This window comes from Symsagittifera roscoffensis, chromosome 3, assembly GCF_963678635.1.
Source record: "Symsagittifera roscoffensis chromosome 3, txSymRosc1.1, whole genome shotgun sequence".
Lineage (NCBI taxonomy): Eukaryota > Metazoa > Xenacoelomorpha > Acoela > Convolutidae > Symsagittifera > Symsagittifera roscoffensis.
The window spans coordinates 2,468,830-2,484,615 of NC_087064.1; the positions used below are offsets into that span (position 1 = coordinate 2,468,830).

The 15,786-nt window shown below is 36.9% G+C and overlaps 1 protein-coding gene across 1 annotated transcript in view; it reads right to left on the reverse strand.

Annotated features, from left to right (window-relative positions):
• The window catches only part of LOC134841134 (uncharacterized), a 31,427-nt gene extending 19,337 nt beyond the window's left edge, over positions 1–12,090 (reverse strand). The window contains exons 1-2 of the mRNA XM_063856923.1: positions 12,066–12,090; positions 7,924–8,084 (exon numbers count right to left, since the gene is read on the reverse strand). Of these exons, the coding sequence (XP_063712993.1) occupies positions 7,924–8,084; positions 12,066–12,090 (186 nt within the window). The remainder of the gene's footprint in view (positions 1–7,923; positions 8,085–12,065) is intronic.
• Positions 12,091–15,786: the final 3,696 nt, after the last annotated feature.

Below are 15,786 nucleotides of genomic sequence, written 5' to 3' on the forward strand. Positions count from 1 at the left end.
TCGCTCGAGCAGTCTCCAAGAAAAATTCTCTTCGCGTATGACTGCGAGTCAATGCCGTTGTATGAAAATCAGGAGGGATGTATTCGTGACTATGCAGAGCGCGAAGCGTACTGGGATATTCCGACAGCAATGTCTCCCGAGTCGTTTGTTAGGGGACCAGTTTCAACTCCAGAACAATCAACTTCCTATTCGGATGCTCGGGTTTCATCTAGTGCGGAGACAATTGATCTAGTCACCCCAGATCTCATTCAAGGCACTCCTCCAAATGCAGCTTGCTATGCGCCAAAAAAGAGAAAACTACAGTTTCGAGGTTTCTAATAACTTAAACAAAAAACTTTCCTTCTTTTGTTTCAAATATTATTCCAAGGTTTTATATTTTCATTTTTGTTTGATTTGACTTCTAAGCTGTTTTAACATTACTGTGTGTATATTTTTTGTCTCAGTTTTTATTTTGCTTAATAGATCAATTAAAGTTTGCCCCGTAAAGTTTTCAGCAAAATCTTAGAGAAAAACTAGAAAAAAATCAGAAATCGAGAATAATTTTACGCTAAAATTGTTGTTTGAGAAAGAATGAGAGAGAGAGAGAGAGAGAGAGAGAGATAAATACACTTGCTCACTAGTGAACCCCATTTGGAATATCCTTTTCGGGATATTGCTTTCTTTTCAAAAGAAAGATAAATATGGAAGGGTCCAACATTTTCTTGTTGGTAGTCCAACCATATTTATTTGGCTTTTTTATCAAACACTCTCTGTCCTCTCTCTCTCATCATACTTTGTGCCCGGTGGGGTTAGCCAGGTCTTACGCAAAGTAACAGAGAGTGTTTTAAGCCATAAATCTGCATTATATTACATTCATATACATGTTTTGGGTGAAAAACGGACAATTTTTTGGTAAAAATGTGAAAAAAAAAAAATTATGTTTTTTTTTCGAAAAATGAACATGACCCTTAACCCTGCTCAGAAATTCATGGCAAATTGATTGAGGGTAGTTTCAATGGATTTGGAGAGAAAAAAAATTTTTTCCCAATTTTTTTTTTTCAATATTTTCACAAAAATCAGATTTTCTCAAAAAATCACAACTTTTCAGGCGTCTACTCTCATTGATTGGGTTATAATTGTTTTTTTTTTGAATTTCTACGCTTGTCCTAATTACGTATCAGATAGCTCCTAAAAATTTCAAACCACATTCACTTGAATTTAAAACGAACGAATAATTCAAGCTAAAAATGAAGGAAAAAAGAAGTTAAAAAATTATGTTTTTTAAATTTCGAACTTGACCAGTAGAACTGTGCTCGAGGTCCCACAAAACTTACTGGTTTTTTTGTTGATAGATTTAAAAGACACTTTTTTAAACATTACTTTTCCTTTTTTCACAACATAAAAAGTTTGAGGTTTTCCTTTATTTTGAAAAAAAAAAATTTCACTTGAAATTACAGAACGGGAGGCGTTCCCGAGGAGCGTAGCGACGAGCAACGCCGGGTTAGCTATTGCCCCTTAAACCAAACGGCCATGCCTTAATATTTCGAAGGACATGATATGAAATGTTTCACGGGACACCGAATGACATGAAGGAAACTTTGATTCCGATATCTTTTACACATTCAAATGACAATCTATGCTTATCATGCATCGGTAACTATCAAGGTGTCAAATTTGCAAAATTTTCATTTTTTAAGTTTACTATTTTTTCAACTTAATTAGTTAGTTGAGGTCTTTACTTTCTGAATACTTTTATCTCATAAATCTACTTTTTATTATACCTATTTACGCAAACCAAGAAGTGGGCTTGAAATCATTAGGAAATTACTGTTTCACGGTTAAAATTAGTCAGAAAAAGTTTTAGGCTCTATCTGAATCATTCTAAGCATTAAATTTTGTAATTTAGTGCTGAAATGTTAATTGAAAGTCTAAACCAGTCGCCTAAAAAAAGCCAAAATTTTATCGCTAACCCTTAAAATTAACAGCAAAAGTTTGAGGCTGTAAATGAATCAGTTTTTAGTATACAAAACCCCTCCACTTGAGCAGAGTGATGAGACATATAGAGCTTAAAGCTAGAATAAACCCTGTTTTTGGAAAGGAAAAGACTTATTGCCAAGACGGCGAAGTATAACTCTCGTTAATGGCTTCTACTTGCCCTTACCCGCAAAGTTTTTTGGTGCTAGTCACTTCTCGCTTTTGCTTTTCCATAACCAGTTCTACTTGAAATTCTCCTAAATTTTCTTGAAATTTTCCTGAATTACTTCAGTAACTTCAACAAACAATGCCGAACTCTACTTCTATCGCGACACCTGTTCCTTGCCAGCAGTGCGGAAAAATACTGAGCTCTAAAAGGAACTTGAGAAGACATGAGCAAAAAGTTCACAAGATCCTTCCTCCCCCTCCTCCTCAAACTGTTTGCGATGAGTGTCTAGAGTCATTCGAGAGTTTGTCGGAAGCCCGAGAGCACGTCGAGCTGGTACATGACATGACTTCGAATAGTCATTGTATCTATTGCCATACAATATTTCTCACCGCGGAAAGCTATGGACAACACTTGCTGAAGAAGCACGCATTGCCTGTTTGGGACGGCATTGAGACGACGTCTTCCGCTGCCCCAACGGAAAGCGCGTTCAGAGGCAAATTGCGTCGATACGATCTCAAAGTTGGTGAAAAAGAAATGGATTTGCTTCAAGTCATGATGCAAAACAAGGAGGAAATAGATGCTCTTATACTGGAAAGGGTCAAAGAGGGTCCGAACAAGGTGCAATTCCATGTGGAAGTGGGAATGATCAAAATTCCCACTGTGCAAGACGGGGACAGTGGAAACTTCGAAAGGACCATGCTGTTTCTGAACACTAAGACATTGACAGTGTACTTCGAGGGAATAGCTGGGGTTCAATTCTTGGAACTGATTGAACATATGGTCAACCAAGTCAATTCGTTCTCTTCTCATGGTAGCGGATGGATTATTGACAGAATTGAAAAATTGCAAATCAGTTTCGCGGCCTTCTCACCAATAAGAGCAGGATCCTACCTCGAGCTACCTGATGCACTCAGCGCAGCATCTACTCTGCTCACAAATATCAACACTAAAGATGATGACCGTTGCTTTCTCTACTCCTTTGTTGCCGCATATCACAATGTGAATGAGCCGGCCCTCTACCCCACATCTAGACGGTGGCTGGAGAAAAACAAAGTCTCAACCTACAATCTCGACAAAGAAGGAATTGTGAAAATCAATGGGGAATACGAAATGCCAATGGGTCTGATGGATATGGACAGATTTGAAAAGTTGAACAATTGTCAAATCAACGTCTTCCGGTAAGCAAATTCTAATTTCCTTCTAAAAATTTTAAAATTCCTTCAATAATGTTCTTCACCTATTCAAACACCCTTTTTATTTCATTTCAAACCTAGGTATAAAAATTATTTTTCTGTTCAGGTACAACGATGGCGAATTGTTGCCCATAAGAGTATCGAGCAGATTCACTACTAGCCTGATTGTGGACTTGTTGCTGCTGACAGATGGATCAAAATATCACTATGTGTTGATAAGTGATCTCCAGAAACTGGTCGAGTACGTGCGGCACAAAGTGCACCGATTTCAATCTGAGATTTGTCGCAAATGTTTCCACACATGCGCTTCATTCGAAACTTTGAGAAGACATCAAGAACTGTGCTACCAAGACGAAGATGTCGTCATAACAATGCCCAAGCCGGGAAAAGATGACCACAAGTTCAAAAACTTAACAGCTCGTTGGTACGTACCCAGAGTAATCTACTTTGATTTGGAGTCACTGCTCTTACCAGTATACGGACCGCAACCTGATCCGCGAAAATCTAGCACGCAAACAATTGAAATCCATCAACCGTGCGGCTACGCGTTAGCAGTAATCGAATTTGGGAAAAAGACCTGTTAAAGTTTGAGCTTAAAAGAGGACCGAATGTGATGGAAGAGCTAATTAGCTCCCTTGAATCGTTAGCGAGACAAATTTACGTAGAAAAAAGGAAATATTACACTTTCACTGGTATAACAGACCAGGAACGGGAAGATGCTACAATTTGTTGGATATGCGAGAATGATTTTTCCGACAATGATCAAGTGGTACTTGATCATTGCCATTACACCAACAAGTTTCTGGGTTGGGCACACAATGAGTGTAACGTTAATAGAAAAACAACAAATTACATTCCAGTGGTAGCTCATAATTTGTCAAATTATGATTTACACTTTATAATCAAAGCGCTGGCAAAAAGCGATTCGGAAAACACTTTTTCCGTAATACCCGCATCTGAAGAAAAATATATATCCTTGACAATCTCAGTCTACATAAAAACGTACACGGACAAAAACGGAAAAATCAAAAAACTCTACGAAAATCTGAGATTCATCGATTCGTATAGGTTCATGCTGGCATCGTTGGCAAAACTTGTCGATAATTTGCCCAACGAAAAGTTTTTTCTGCTGGAGAACTATTTTGAAAAACTCGGCCACTCACGTGAAAAAGTCAGTCTGTTGAAACAGAAAGGGCATTACCCCTACTCATACTTCAACTCATTCGAAAAATTCCGAGAAACTCGCCTTCCCCCACGAGCAATGTGGAAAAATAGTCTAACAGGAGGGGATGTGAGTGTTTCAAGAAGCGAGTACAATCATGCCCTTAAAGTTTTCACCGAACTGAAGTGTGGCTCACTTGGTGATTACCACGACTTGTACTTGACTACAGATGTGCTATTGCTTGCTTCCGTTTTCGAAGCTTTTCGTGAAGTTTGCTATCAAACATACGGGCTGGATTGCGCCTGTTACTTCACGGCAAGTAACCTTTCCGGGGACGCCTTTCTAAAAGTTTGTAAGCCCGAACTGAAACTCTTAACGGACCGTGAACATCTAGACCTTGTGCAGCGAATGATACGAGGAGGCATGTCGTCGATTTACGCGCGCCGATTTTACAAAGCAAACAATAAATACCTCGACGATTTTTCGCCCTCAGAACCATCAAGCTACATCCTCAATATTGATGCAAACAATTTGTACGGGGGGATAATGAAACACTGCCCTTTGCCCTTAAACGATTTTTCAATAGTTGAAAAAAGTCTGGCAGACATACTGCTCACCAGCGAAACATCAGAATGGGGTTATATAGTTGAAGTCAATTTAACCATACCCGAAGAGCTTCACGACTTCTTTGCTGATTACCCCCTTGCCCCCTCTCGTGAAGTAGTGGACATCGGTGCAATGAGCAACGAGCAAGTCGACATGTTGGGAAAATTGGGAATCACCACACTGCCAAAAGTGCCAAAGCTTCTACAGACCTTGCATCCTAAAGAAGGTTATGTTTTGCACTACCTTACCCTAAAATTGTACCATGAGCTAGGAATGAAAATAACTCACCTCGGAAAAGTTCTTCAGTTCCGCCAAAGTCACTGGATGGCACCCTTTGTCGACCTCAACACCCGCCTACGAAAAGCCGCGGTAAATAAATTCCAGGAGAACTTCTACAAGCTAATTGTTAATTCAGCTTTCGGTAAGACAATGGAGTCTAAGTTAGGAAGAAAGAAGCTGGAGATTGTAAGGAATGAGAGAGAACTTTTACAAAAAACAGCTCTGAGCACAATGAAAAGCTTTCAAATCATTGACGATCAATTAGCCACAATTAGCTTTTCAGTAACAAAAATATTGTGGGATAAACCTATGATAGTTGGTGCGACCATCCTAGACCTCGCCAAGCGTTTCATGTTTCAGTTTCACTATCAAAAAATGAAACCAAATCTAAACTTGGAACTCCTTTACTCCGACACGGATAGTTTTATTTACGCCATAAAAACTGATGACGTTTACCGAGACTTGGAGAAAATAAAAGCTGATTTCGACTTTTCAAATTACGATAAGGACCATTTCTTGTTCGAGGATACCAACAAGAAAGTTGTGCTGAAGTTCAAAGACGAGACTGGTGGGAAGCCGATCAGAGAATTCATCGCCCTAAAACCGAAACTATATTCGGTCGTCCTTAATGGTAAATAAAATTTAAGCCACCCTTCCACCCCCATTCCTACCTTTTACAGAACAAAAATACCACCACCAACCTACCTACACCCCTTAATTTGTTGCATTAAACTATGGGCATTTAGCTGATTTAGGCAACATTATACAATGTTGCCTAAACGTTGATTTATCTGACAACATATTCCCTCTTGTTTCCTCTTTTTTAATCATAATTTAGAGTCTTCTGCTCTTTTTTGGTAAAATGAATCAAATTTTGTTCGGTATAAATTGAGTTGCTGAAGTGAAATGAAGCTATCCCCAACGTTGTAGAAAAGAATAATAATTTTGCTATTGTTTAGAAGGCACTCAAAAATTGAGTGCCAAAGGAATTAAACGGAGTGCACAGAGAGAACTGGTCCACCAAACCTTCAGGGACACATTATTCACTGGAAAAACAATGAGAGTATACAACTATAATATAGTTTCGAAAGGTCACACCAATATGACAGTGAAACAAAACAAACTTGCATTATCACCATTCGACTCAAAACGTTTTCTACTTTTCGACGGAATTTCGACAGTGCCCTTTGGCCATAAAGCCGCTGAAGAAAATGCTTTTCTAGAAGACATTTACATGGACACCGAGTGGGCCAACTCATACAATGAAACTGATAACAGTTCTCCCGATTTTACACTCCCGGATTGGGGATTTTTACAGCGGCCCTACTCAGAAGCAGAGCTGCAAGAAGAAGAAGAAGCTTCTAGTAGCCGAGTCCGTGAACGTCCCCCTATAAAAAACCCATTTATTTTATCTGAAGCTTCAGAAGAACGACCATCTAAAAAACACCGCAAAGAAAACCAAAACAATAAACATTAAAGTCTGAAACATATATTTTCAGATGATTTTTACTCTTCGTCCCTTTTATACTTCGACTTGTATATGTTTTGGTTTTTACCAATTTACAACTAATAAAATACTCGTATTGAGCTCAATCACTGTTTTAACATAAATAGCTTCAGGCAAATAAACTAGTAGACACAAACCAAGTGTTAATTCAAACAAATGTGTGAAATCCTTAGGCTTGTTTTGAATAATAAACTTTAATAGCATGACAAATCTTTGACGAAAAGAAAGAAAGCCAGGAAATGATATCCACATGAAACTAGGACGAAAAAAGAAAAGTTCAGGAATTAGGACGATTAATTTTAATTATCGCGGGAAAAGGGACCGCTTTCAAAGGAATTAGAAGGAATTATTGTATCGCGTCCCGGTTGTTGAGCTCAGCTTAACAAGATCCTAAGGAGGGGGTCTTTTACTTTAGGGGTGGGAACTTGCGATCATTTACAAAATCCTAGGATAGGGGTCCTCCAAAAAATTAAGGACCCCTTTCCTAGGATTTTGCTTTACGTGAGGACCCCCCCCTTAGGAAGGACCCCCCCCTTAGGATCCGGGACACGATACAATACTACTTGCGTTCTTTGGCGAGCTCACCCCTCAAAATAAGTATATAATAGCGCCTAATGCGCCAATAGAAAGTTTTTTTTGGGTCTGCCAGCCAAAAAGGAGGTCTTGAACTTGTACCAAAGGGGGAATTTTTGTGTAGTCAGGCGTTCGAACCCCTGAAAGAATACCAAAGGGGGAATTTTTGGGTAGTCAGGCGTTCGAACCCTTGAAAGAAGGCGTCCGCCCAGCCTTCCGCTTAAATCCTGTACTGGTTGTACCTGATTTTAAATGAAAAAAAATTAGGCCATAGTTTTTCTGCTCATTTAAAGAGGTGATCGGAACAGTTATAAGTCTTCGAAGTCCTTTTATGACTTATCTGTCGGACCAGAATGTTCTTCTTTGGAGCACTTTAAGAGTCCTAGAGCTTTTGAACTTTTTGCTTGCCACTAAATTTTGATAAATTTTGAAAAAGTTGGGGTCATTTGGAATATGTCTGGCTGGGTTGAATGGAAAGTACATAGGGTGAAACGGAACTTCGAGCCCCAGAATATTGAGTCCCATTTCTGATTGTTGGAATGTCAGCTGATCCTGTTTCGTTTGAGCCAGACAATTTCGAGTTGCGTTTGCTTGATTTAGCTTTACTGGAGGAGCCAGCAATCTCGTCTGTTTCAGTAATGCCTGAAATATGTTAATTGCCCGTTTCTCGAGAATCAAAAAAAGGGAACCCAGCCCAGGAAGAAGTAACCAAAACAAGTCCATGTAATCATGATGCAGAACACAGCTTGGTTCTCTGTAAAAAACTGCACAGATCGTATGTAGGTCCATTCTCTCTAATAAAATGAATCGACTTAACGGCGGCTATTGTCATGGGCAAAAAACCGACAGTGCGAAAATATTCAACCAATCAGTGGCCTTTAAATTGTCAAAAATTGACTGAAATTATCTACATATTTCTTTGGAATTTCTGAACACTGAGCTCTGATTGGTTGAAAAAACTTCTGCGAATTCGTTCTTTGGCGCATGGAGGTTTCCTCCCGACTTAACTATGTTTTTCCTCCAAACAATTTATCTGCTTAAGCTGATTTTTGCCATTCCACCCTACAACTTCACTTGTATACCACTGAGAATTGAGTTTGACTGAGCATTTAAATGTGAATATCGCTCGGAATATGAAATCTCAAACATAATATTTTCTATTGAAAGAAAAATTCGAAGTGGTTGAAGTAAACAATCTGGGTTGAAATTGTATCCGGGTTGAAGTTTGTATCCGGGTTGAAGTGTGTTTCTAGATCTTCACGACTAAAAAGATCCGTTGCAAATTTTGCGAATAAAATGGAGACGGCACGACCAAATTGTAGTTTCCAGACTTTCGAAATAAACAAATCATCGCAACTTAGCTGGCATGGCGTGACAGACAAATCCAGTTTTTTGTGACCTCAAAATGTTTTGCACCTTTCGCAGTGAAACGGAGATGGCGTGACCGTACATATAGCAGCACAAATATTGCAACCAAAAACGGTCGTGCCCGAAATTTGCAACCAAAAGAAATCCGACGCTATTTTAATTTTCGTGATGATTTTTGAACACAATTGCACTCAAGAACGTCCGAACACAATTGGAGATTCAACTTGATAACGAATACAAATATTTTTGCTTGACTGCTCAAAAGTTTGCAATGTGATAACCTGACTCTGTCATACCCGAGCTTTAACTTCAAAAACATTCTGTATATTACATTTTTTTGAGAAAAGACAGGCAATCAAGAAAGATAATCTTTGTCTGTTCCGAGCGCTAGCAATGTACTTGCATGGTCATAGTAATCCTGATAATCGTACATCTCATTTCAATTATTTAGAACACATAATACAATACAAATTGTGGTTACGATCCATAAAACTTACGTGGAATTGCCTTTGATACGCCACTTCTTCACGAGGAAATGATGATGCGCAAAATATTCATCCACAATTTAGATATTCACGAAGGAGAGTATGCTTGAAAACTAGCTCGAAGAAATGAGGGAAACTTGATAAAACGGTCAAAAGGCCAAACTTCAACAATTATATCCATCATATGATCGATATTGATACTTTCAACAAGCACTTACAATGTAGTGCTGCCGAAGCCCGACTGCGACATATCTAAATCAAAAAAGCGTATTTATTTCGGGAAACAATATTTGAGAAGCTCGATGGATTCAACATTCCTTGAACCGTAGAGCAGGTGTTGTTTAGCGACGTAGCCGTTTTTGACTCAAAATCTGTTTCTGTCCCCAAGGAAAACAAAAAACATTCAAAAACACAATTTAGATTGTAAAGTTTGTATCTAATTTTGCTTCAAAACCGTTAAACTAGAAAGATGTTCCAATTTTTTAATGTGAAAAAACTCATAAATCTCACAATTGCTTTTATTTTCAACTTACAATTTCTTGCTGATTTCGGAATCATTAGTGAGATAAACGATCTAAACATGGTCATATTCTATTTGGTCCTGAATTTAATATCTGACAAAGAAAGCGAACCAAGAATCATTAAAAAGCCATACATTTCTTATCGTCCAGAAATGTTGATGTACAATTTTTTGATTTAACAAAAATTCTAGAAGGCGTAAAAACACTGGAACCGTTTTTAAAAACCATTAAGCAAGTGAAACTATAAGATTTTTCCATAAGAAAAGTTTGAGAGGGCAGACAAGCTGAATGTACATAATTGACACCATGCATTTTTTTTTCAGTCAGCTGAGAAACAAAATACCCTAAAAAAAGAAAGTAATGACTATGGGAAAATAGTTAATGAAGCCCCCAACCAATCAAATTCATTTAAAAAAGCTTTAGATCAGTCATTTCTAGCAACAGGAATTTAAAATTTTTTCTTTGAAAAGCATCTGGAAACAGGACGACATGAATAGTGGTTAGGCGTTCACTTTGAAATAGTCAGATCGTGTATTCGACCCCATGCCATGGTAATGATAAGGTATGAGGACAAGCCCTCACTTGACCTGAAGCTTCGGGTCCACCACAGATTGACTAATTTGAGCTGCATTAGTGGTACACGTGAAAGCTTTAGACGCAAAAAAAACGCCTCGAGTCACAAAAAAGAGCTTCGCTCAACAAAACAACAAAATGGACAGTCTGGAATGTGGGGAGATAACACAAATGGACTATCCTCGACAGGATTGTTACGGCCTACTGATAGCTCCTCTGCGATTCGCAGGAACCACATTAAAAAAAAACGATCAAAGAATAAAAAATGTCTGCTTACACAATCTGACCAATCACAGTGAACAATTCTACCTATAATTGAAAAGGGATAAAGAGTTTCCGAGAAAAAAAATGACTGGCGGGTCATCTTTTTTTATGCGAATAACTGTTTTCGATCAAATTCATATATTTATTTCTTGCAAATCAGTTATATCTTTTCTCGAGGTGTCAAGAGATGCCTACAGAACCTTACACCAGATAACTTATGGTTTTGAAACTGTTCGGCTTAACGCTAGAAACAACAGAACAAGAAACATTGAGAATATGCTTTTGTCCTTCAATCAAGAAACAATAGCGGAGTGTAAAATTGAGAGTTTTAGCAGGACAGGATAGTAGAAGAAAATTAACTGTTTCCATGTTGATTGCTGAACAGTTTTCGAAACTGTGGGTTGCAACCATCACTTCTGCTCATGTCAAGAAACTCGTTCATTTTTTTGGATCAAGATATTGAACAGGACAAAAAATTTGAAAAAAGTGATGGGTCCAGACAAGGTTATTTAGAGAAGAAGACAATAAAATTCAAAAAATATAGGAACGTGAACAGTGGGAGCAGTTTAAAACAGATTCAACAGTCAAGAATAATGTCAAGGCTTTTTTTTAAAAAAAAAAGACTTCTCTTTTGTTGCATGAATGAAAAAAACATAAAAAGGATCACTTTAGGATCAAGTACGATGCACTTTAATAGTTTCGGACGAGTTGAAGTTATCACTGAAAAAAAACTTTACTGGAAGAAAAATAAAAAATAGATCATTTTTTGATTATGTACAGAGCGATTCGATTGTTACTGAAAACTTTGAAGTTCACGTTTCCAAGGTTCCCTCCAACGGTTACAAATTTTGTTTCCGGCGAAACAGTTTTGATAAAAACATAAATAATCAGGCCCAAAAATTTCCAACACAACAGCAACTTTTCAAAATTAAAATGCAAAATGGCACAAAAATCACTCCCATTCCTAGCATATATACAAGCGTGGAAAACGTTTCAACAGTTGTGTTCAACCAGTTGTCGATGCTCGACGAGAAGGAGCCGAGAAAACAATCTCTGGAGTTGTTACTAGGATGATGACGCTTCTGAGCAACAGTTCTTTCGTGAATAAAACCTTTTTAAACGAACTGTTGATGTCAAACAATGAACACGGAGAAACAATAATTGTAGAATTTCTCAATACCCAATATGCTAAACTCAGTACATTGGAGTTATATTACATATATTTCATTTTTTATGACAAAAAAAAATCGACGAACTGGCAATATTTATGGATTTTTTCAATCTAGCATTAGCAGGAGAGACTTTGGTTGATTGTAGTTTTCCTGATAAGAAATTCATCAGTCACATATGCGTCGGAATGACGGCAGAGATGGCTTTATAGCCAATGCAAAGACAAATTTGTTCCCGCGTACCTGCTGCGTTCTTCATGAAAAGCATAATAAACGAGAACCTGGACTACTCAAAGATGAAAATGGCAGCACTTGATTGTTGTGCCAGTGCAGCAAGACAATGCTACAATGATTCTAAGACTGAAAAATCAAGTGTAGTAGTCAAGATTCAACAAGAAGCTCGCGAAGATTTGAAGATGGGCCATTGTCCAATTACAGACGATTTTCTGATGTTGCTATAAAGATGAAATCAAAAAAAAAACATATTGAGGAATTCGTAGGACACATTCAGCATAGTGTTAGGTCGTTCACTCCAAAATCATCAGATCGTGTATTCGATCCCATGCCTTGGAAAAATTAGTGTCTGATGAAAAGCTCTGATTTGAAATTCAGTTTCGGCTTTTCCACAGCCTGACCAATTCCGGCTACTATAGTGGTACCACGTGAAATTTCTAGACGCGTGAAAACGGCTTTGACTCGAAAATAGAGCTTCTTTCAACAATCTCACTCAGTCTATAATGTGGAAAAATAAGATAAACAGAATCTTAGGCAGGCTGGGTGGCTTTTCACAGATATATTTTGCGGCGGATGTGAATCCAATGCCTGTGAACAAATTCGCATTAGTGAACCATCTAATTAATATTTGTAACATTATTAGAGTAGAGAAGTAGAGAAGAGATTCGTCAAGTAAACCGTACTGAATCGCAACAAAACAGCAAAATAACACAGTCTGGAACAGCATATTGATAATTTGTTGAAGACGCAAACAAACGGTCCTGAATTGCAAACTTAGCAGCAAACTAACTCAGTCTTGAATGTGGGGAGATAATACAAATGGAATATCCTTCTACAGGCCTGTTAAGGCCTACTGATAGCTTCTGTGCAATTCGCAGGCATATTATTTCTATCAAAATTTTAAACAATTAACTGTTTTGTAGTAGTGAGAACCTATGAACAAATTAAGAAGGGACACATTTAATTTCACTCGAAAAAAAGAAATTTTCAAACCATTCCATAGTTTTAAGTTAAGTTTAGAGATTTAGCGAGTAAATTGAAGTGAAACTCCATAAAATGAAAAGATTTAATTTTTTAAATTCAGTTTTCAGTATTTTTTCTTCGAGGTTTCAGTTCGATTTCAGCTTAGTTTCAGACAATTTCTGCATAATGTCAGTTGAAAAGAACACTAGCAAAAAGTTATGATAAAATTTATCTTAAATATTTAATTGAAATATGTTAAGCATTGCTGAAGTCTTGGAAATTTCGAGCTCACCATTTTAAACATTGTATTTTATTACATAGCAAATCTTATAACGTATAATAATACATTGAAAACCTGATCTCTATCTTAGTACAAAGCCTGTATCACGAATGATCTGTCCCCTTTTAAAATATGGAGGCTACAGGTGTATCTATGTACATATGAATGCATGAGTATGGCTTCTAAACAATTGAGTTTGATATAGTTCTTTCAACTAGATTTTATTATTAAGCGAACCAAAAAATTGCACCAACCAAATTGGAACGGTTTCTAACGATCATTTAAGAAAAGTGGAGGAATTTGTATTTGGGGGTGTTTCAATTTGTTCTTTCTGTTTTTCACACAAGACAGCTACTTCCAATTCATCATTGGAATGGGTCGAAGGATTCATCATATGAAAAACGGGTTTGAAATATTGAGTTAAAGTCCAATTTCGAGAGAGTAAAGCAATCAAGTAACACTCGTTATATATCAAAAAACGGCCACTTATGCTTAAAATAGAAAAGTAGTTTTAGACACTTCATTATGCGCTATCTTGCCCATAAAATTTTTCATCCTAATTTAAAATTTTAGGGCAAAATATTAGGAAAAAACTAGGAGTTTTTTGAATCTTTAGTAAAATTTTCATTTCTTTATTTGTTGAAGACAGTTGTAGTGAAACATTCCTCATTTAAAAATTTTTTCACGCGCCTAAATAATTCCCGCGCTACGCAGAAAAAACGATGCTAAGTTGAAAATGAAAAAAAAAATGTAGTTTTTTGTGAATATGGTCGAAACATTCTGTGCTAGTTGCGAAGTAACCGTCTATTTTTGTACTTTTAGGTAATTATCGGAGTTTTTCTGGTTGCTCATAAAAATAGACAAGTTGTTTTGCTGCGTTTGTGTTAAAAACATGAGATGAAATGAAGTTAAAGCTGAAATTTGCAGAAACTAAAAATTTGAAAAATTTGGATCATTTAGAGAATCCATTAGTCGTTTCACTAAATTTTAGCACGACCGGTATTCCTATTAATGAAGTTGTAAAAAGTTGTAAAGTTGTTTGAAAAGATAAGCCAGTAAGTTTCAAAGTTAAAGCTTATGAACGTTGTCAAAAACATCCATTACAAACTTGGGCGGATCTAGAATTTTCTCAAAGGAAGGTTTTCTAAAAAAAATTGTGTTTGACCTATTTTTAGGTCGAACTTTTTTAAACTCGAGCAATTTATTTTTGTGGGCCCTCCTAATACACTATAAATGGCCTAGAGCTCCTGTCAAGATTTTGTTTATACGAACTTTCTTGAGGTTTTCAGGGAATGAAATTAAAATATCTGTCAGTACTTACTAGGATTTTTACTATATCTTTGGCCCCGTTGTCATCAGCTTTCCTGTAAAATATAATTAAAGAGCTAAGAATGCTTGTAATCAGAAAAAAAGTTAAAACTACTAATTGGACATAAGACATTGGGAAAACTGCCAAATTTTTTGACCTGAATTGAGAAATAGCTTGACTTTTTGCAAAAAAACTGACAGCAGTCCGTGGGCGGAAAGAATATCGTCGTATACTGACAGATTAACAAAAATTCAGTTCTTTAAAGACTGCAACAGTAGTATATGTTGGAGGAGACCAGGTTGGTTGCTCAAAACGACATAAATTCGGAGCCTTTTTCAGTAGAATATTTTACCCTAAATGTTTTAAATTTGTATGAAACATTTTAGGGCCAAAATGGCGCGTAAATTAGTTTCTAAAACTGGTTTTTCTTATTTTTCAGCCTGAATGGCCATTTTTTAATTATAACGGACATTACTTGATCGCTTTACTCGTTCGAAATTGGACTTTAACTCAAAACTTTCAAACTGGTTTTCCATATGATCTATCACTCGACCCAACCAATGATGAAATTGATGTAGCTGTGCTATGTGAAAAACAAAAAAAAATCTAAAACACTCCACACTTCTTTATTGGTCGGTAGAAAACGTTACAACTTGGTCGATAAAATTTTTCGGTTCGGTTTGCTTAATCATAAAGTCTAGTTGAAAGAACTATATCAAACTCAATTGTTGCGGAGACATACACATGCATTCATGTGTACATAGATACATATGAATCATATGTTGGTGAAGACAACCAGGAGGTGCTTGTAGCCTCCATGTATTAAGAAAAGGAACAGCACATCCGTGATGCAGGCTTTGTAACAAGATAGGGATCAAGTTTTCGAAGTATTAAGATACGTTATAAGTTTTGCTATTTAAAAAGATACAAGGTTTAAAATGGTGATTTCGAAAGTTTCAAAACTTCAGCAAGGCTGAACATACAGTAAGTAAATGTGTAAGATACATATCATGACAATTTTTTACTAGTGTTCCATTCAACTGAAGTTATGCAGAAATTGTCAGAAATTGAGTGTTGCAGCAAAATTTTGGTTTTTAAGCCACTTAGATCAAACAAAAAATGATATTTGGCGCAGAAAAAAAGAAAAAAAAACGGAAGAACAGAATCTGAATGAAGAC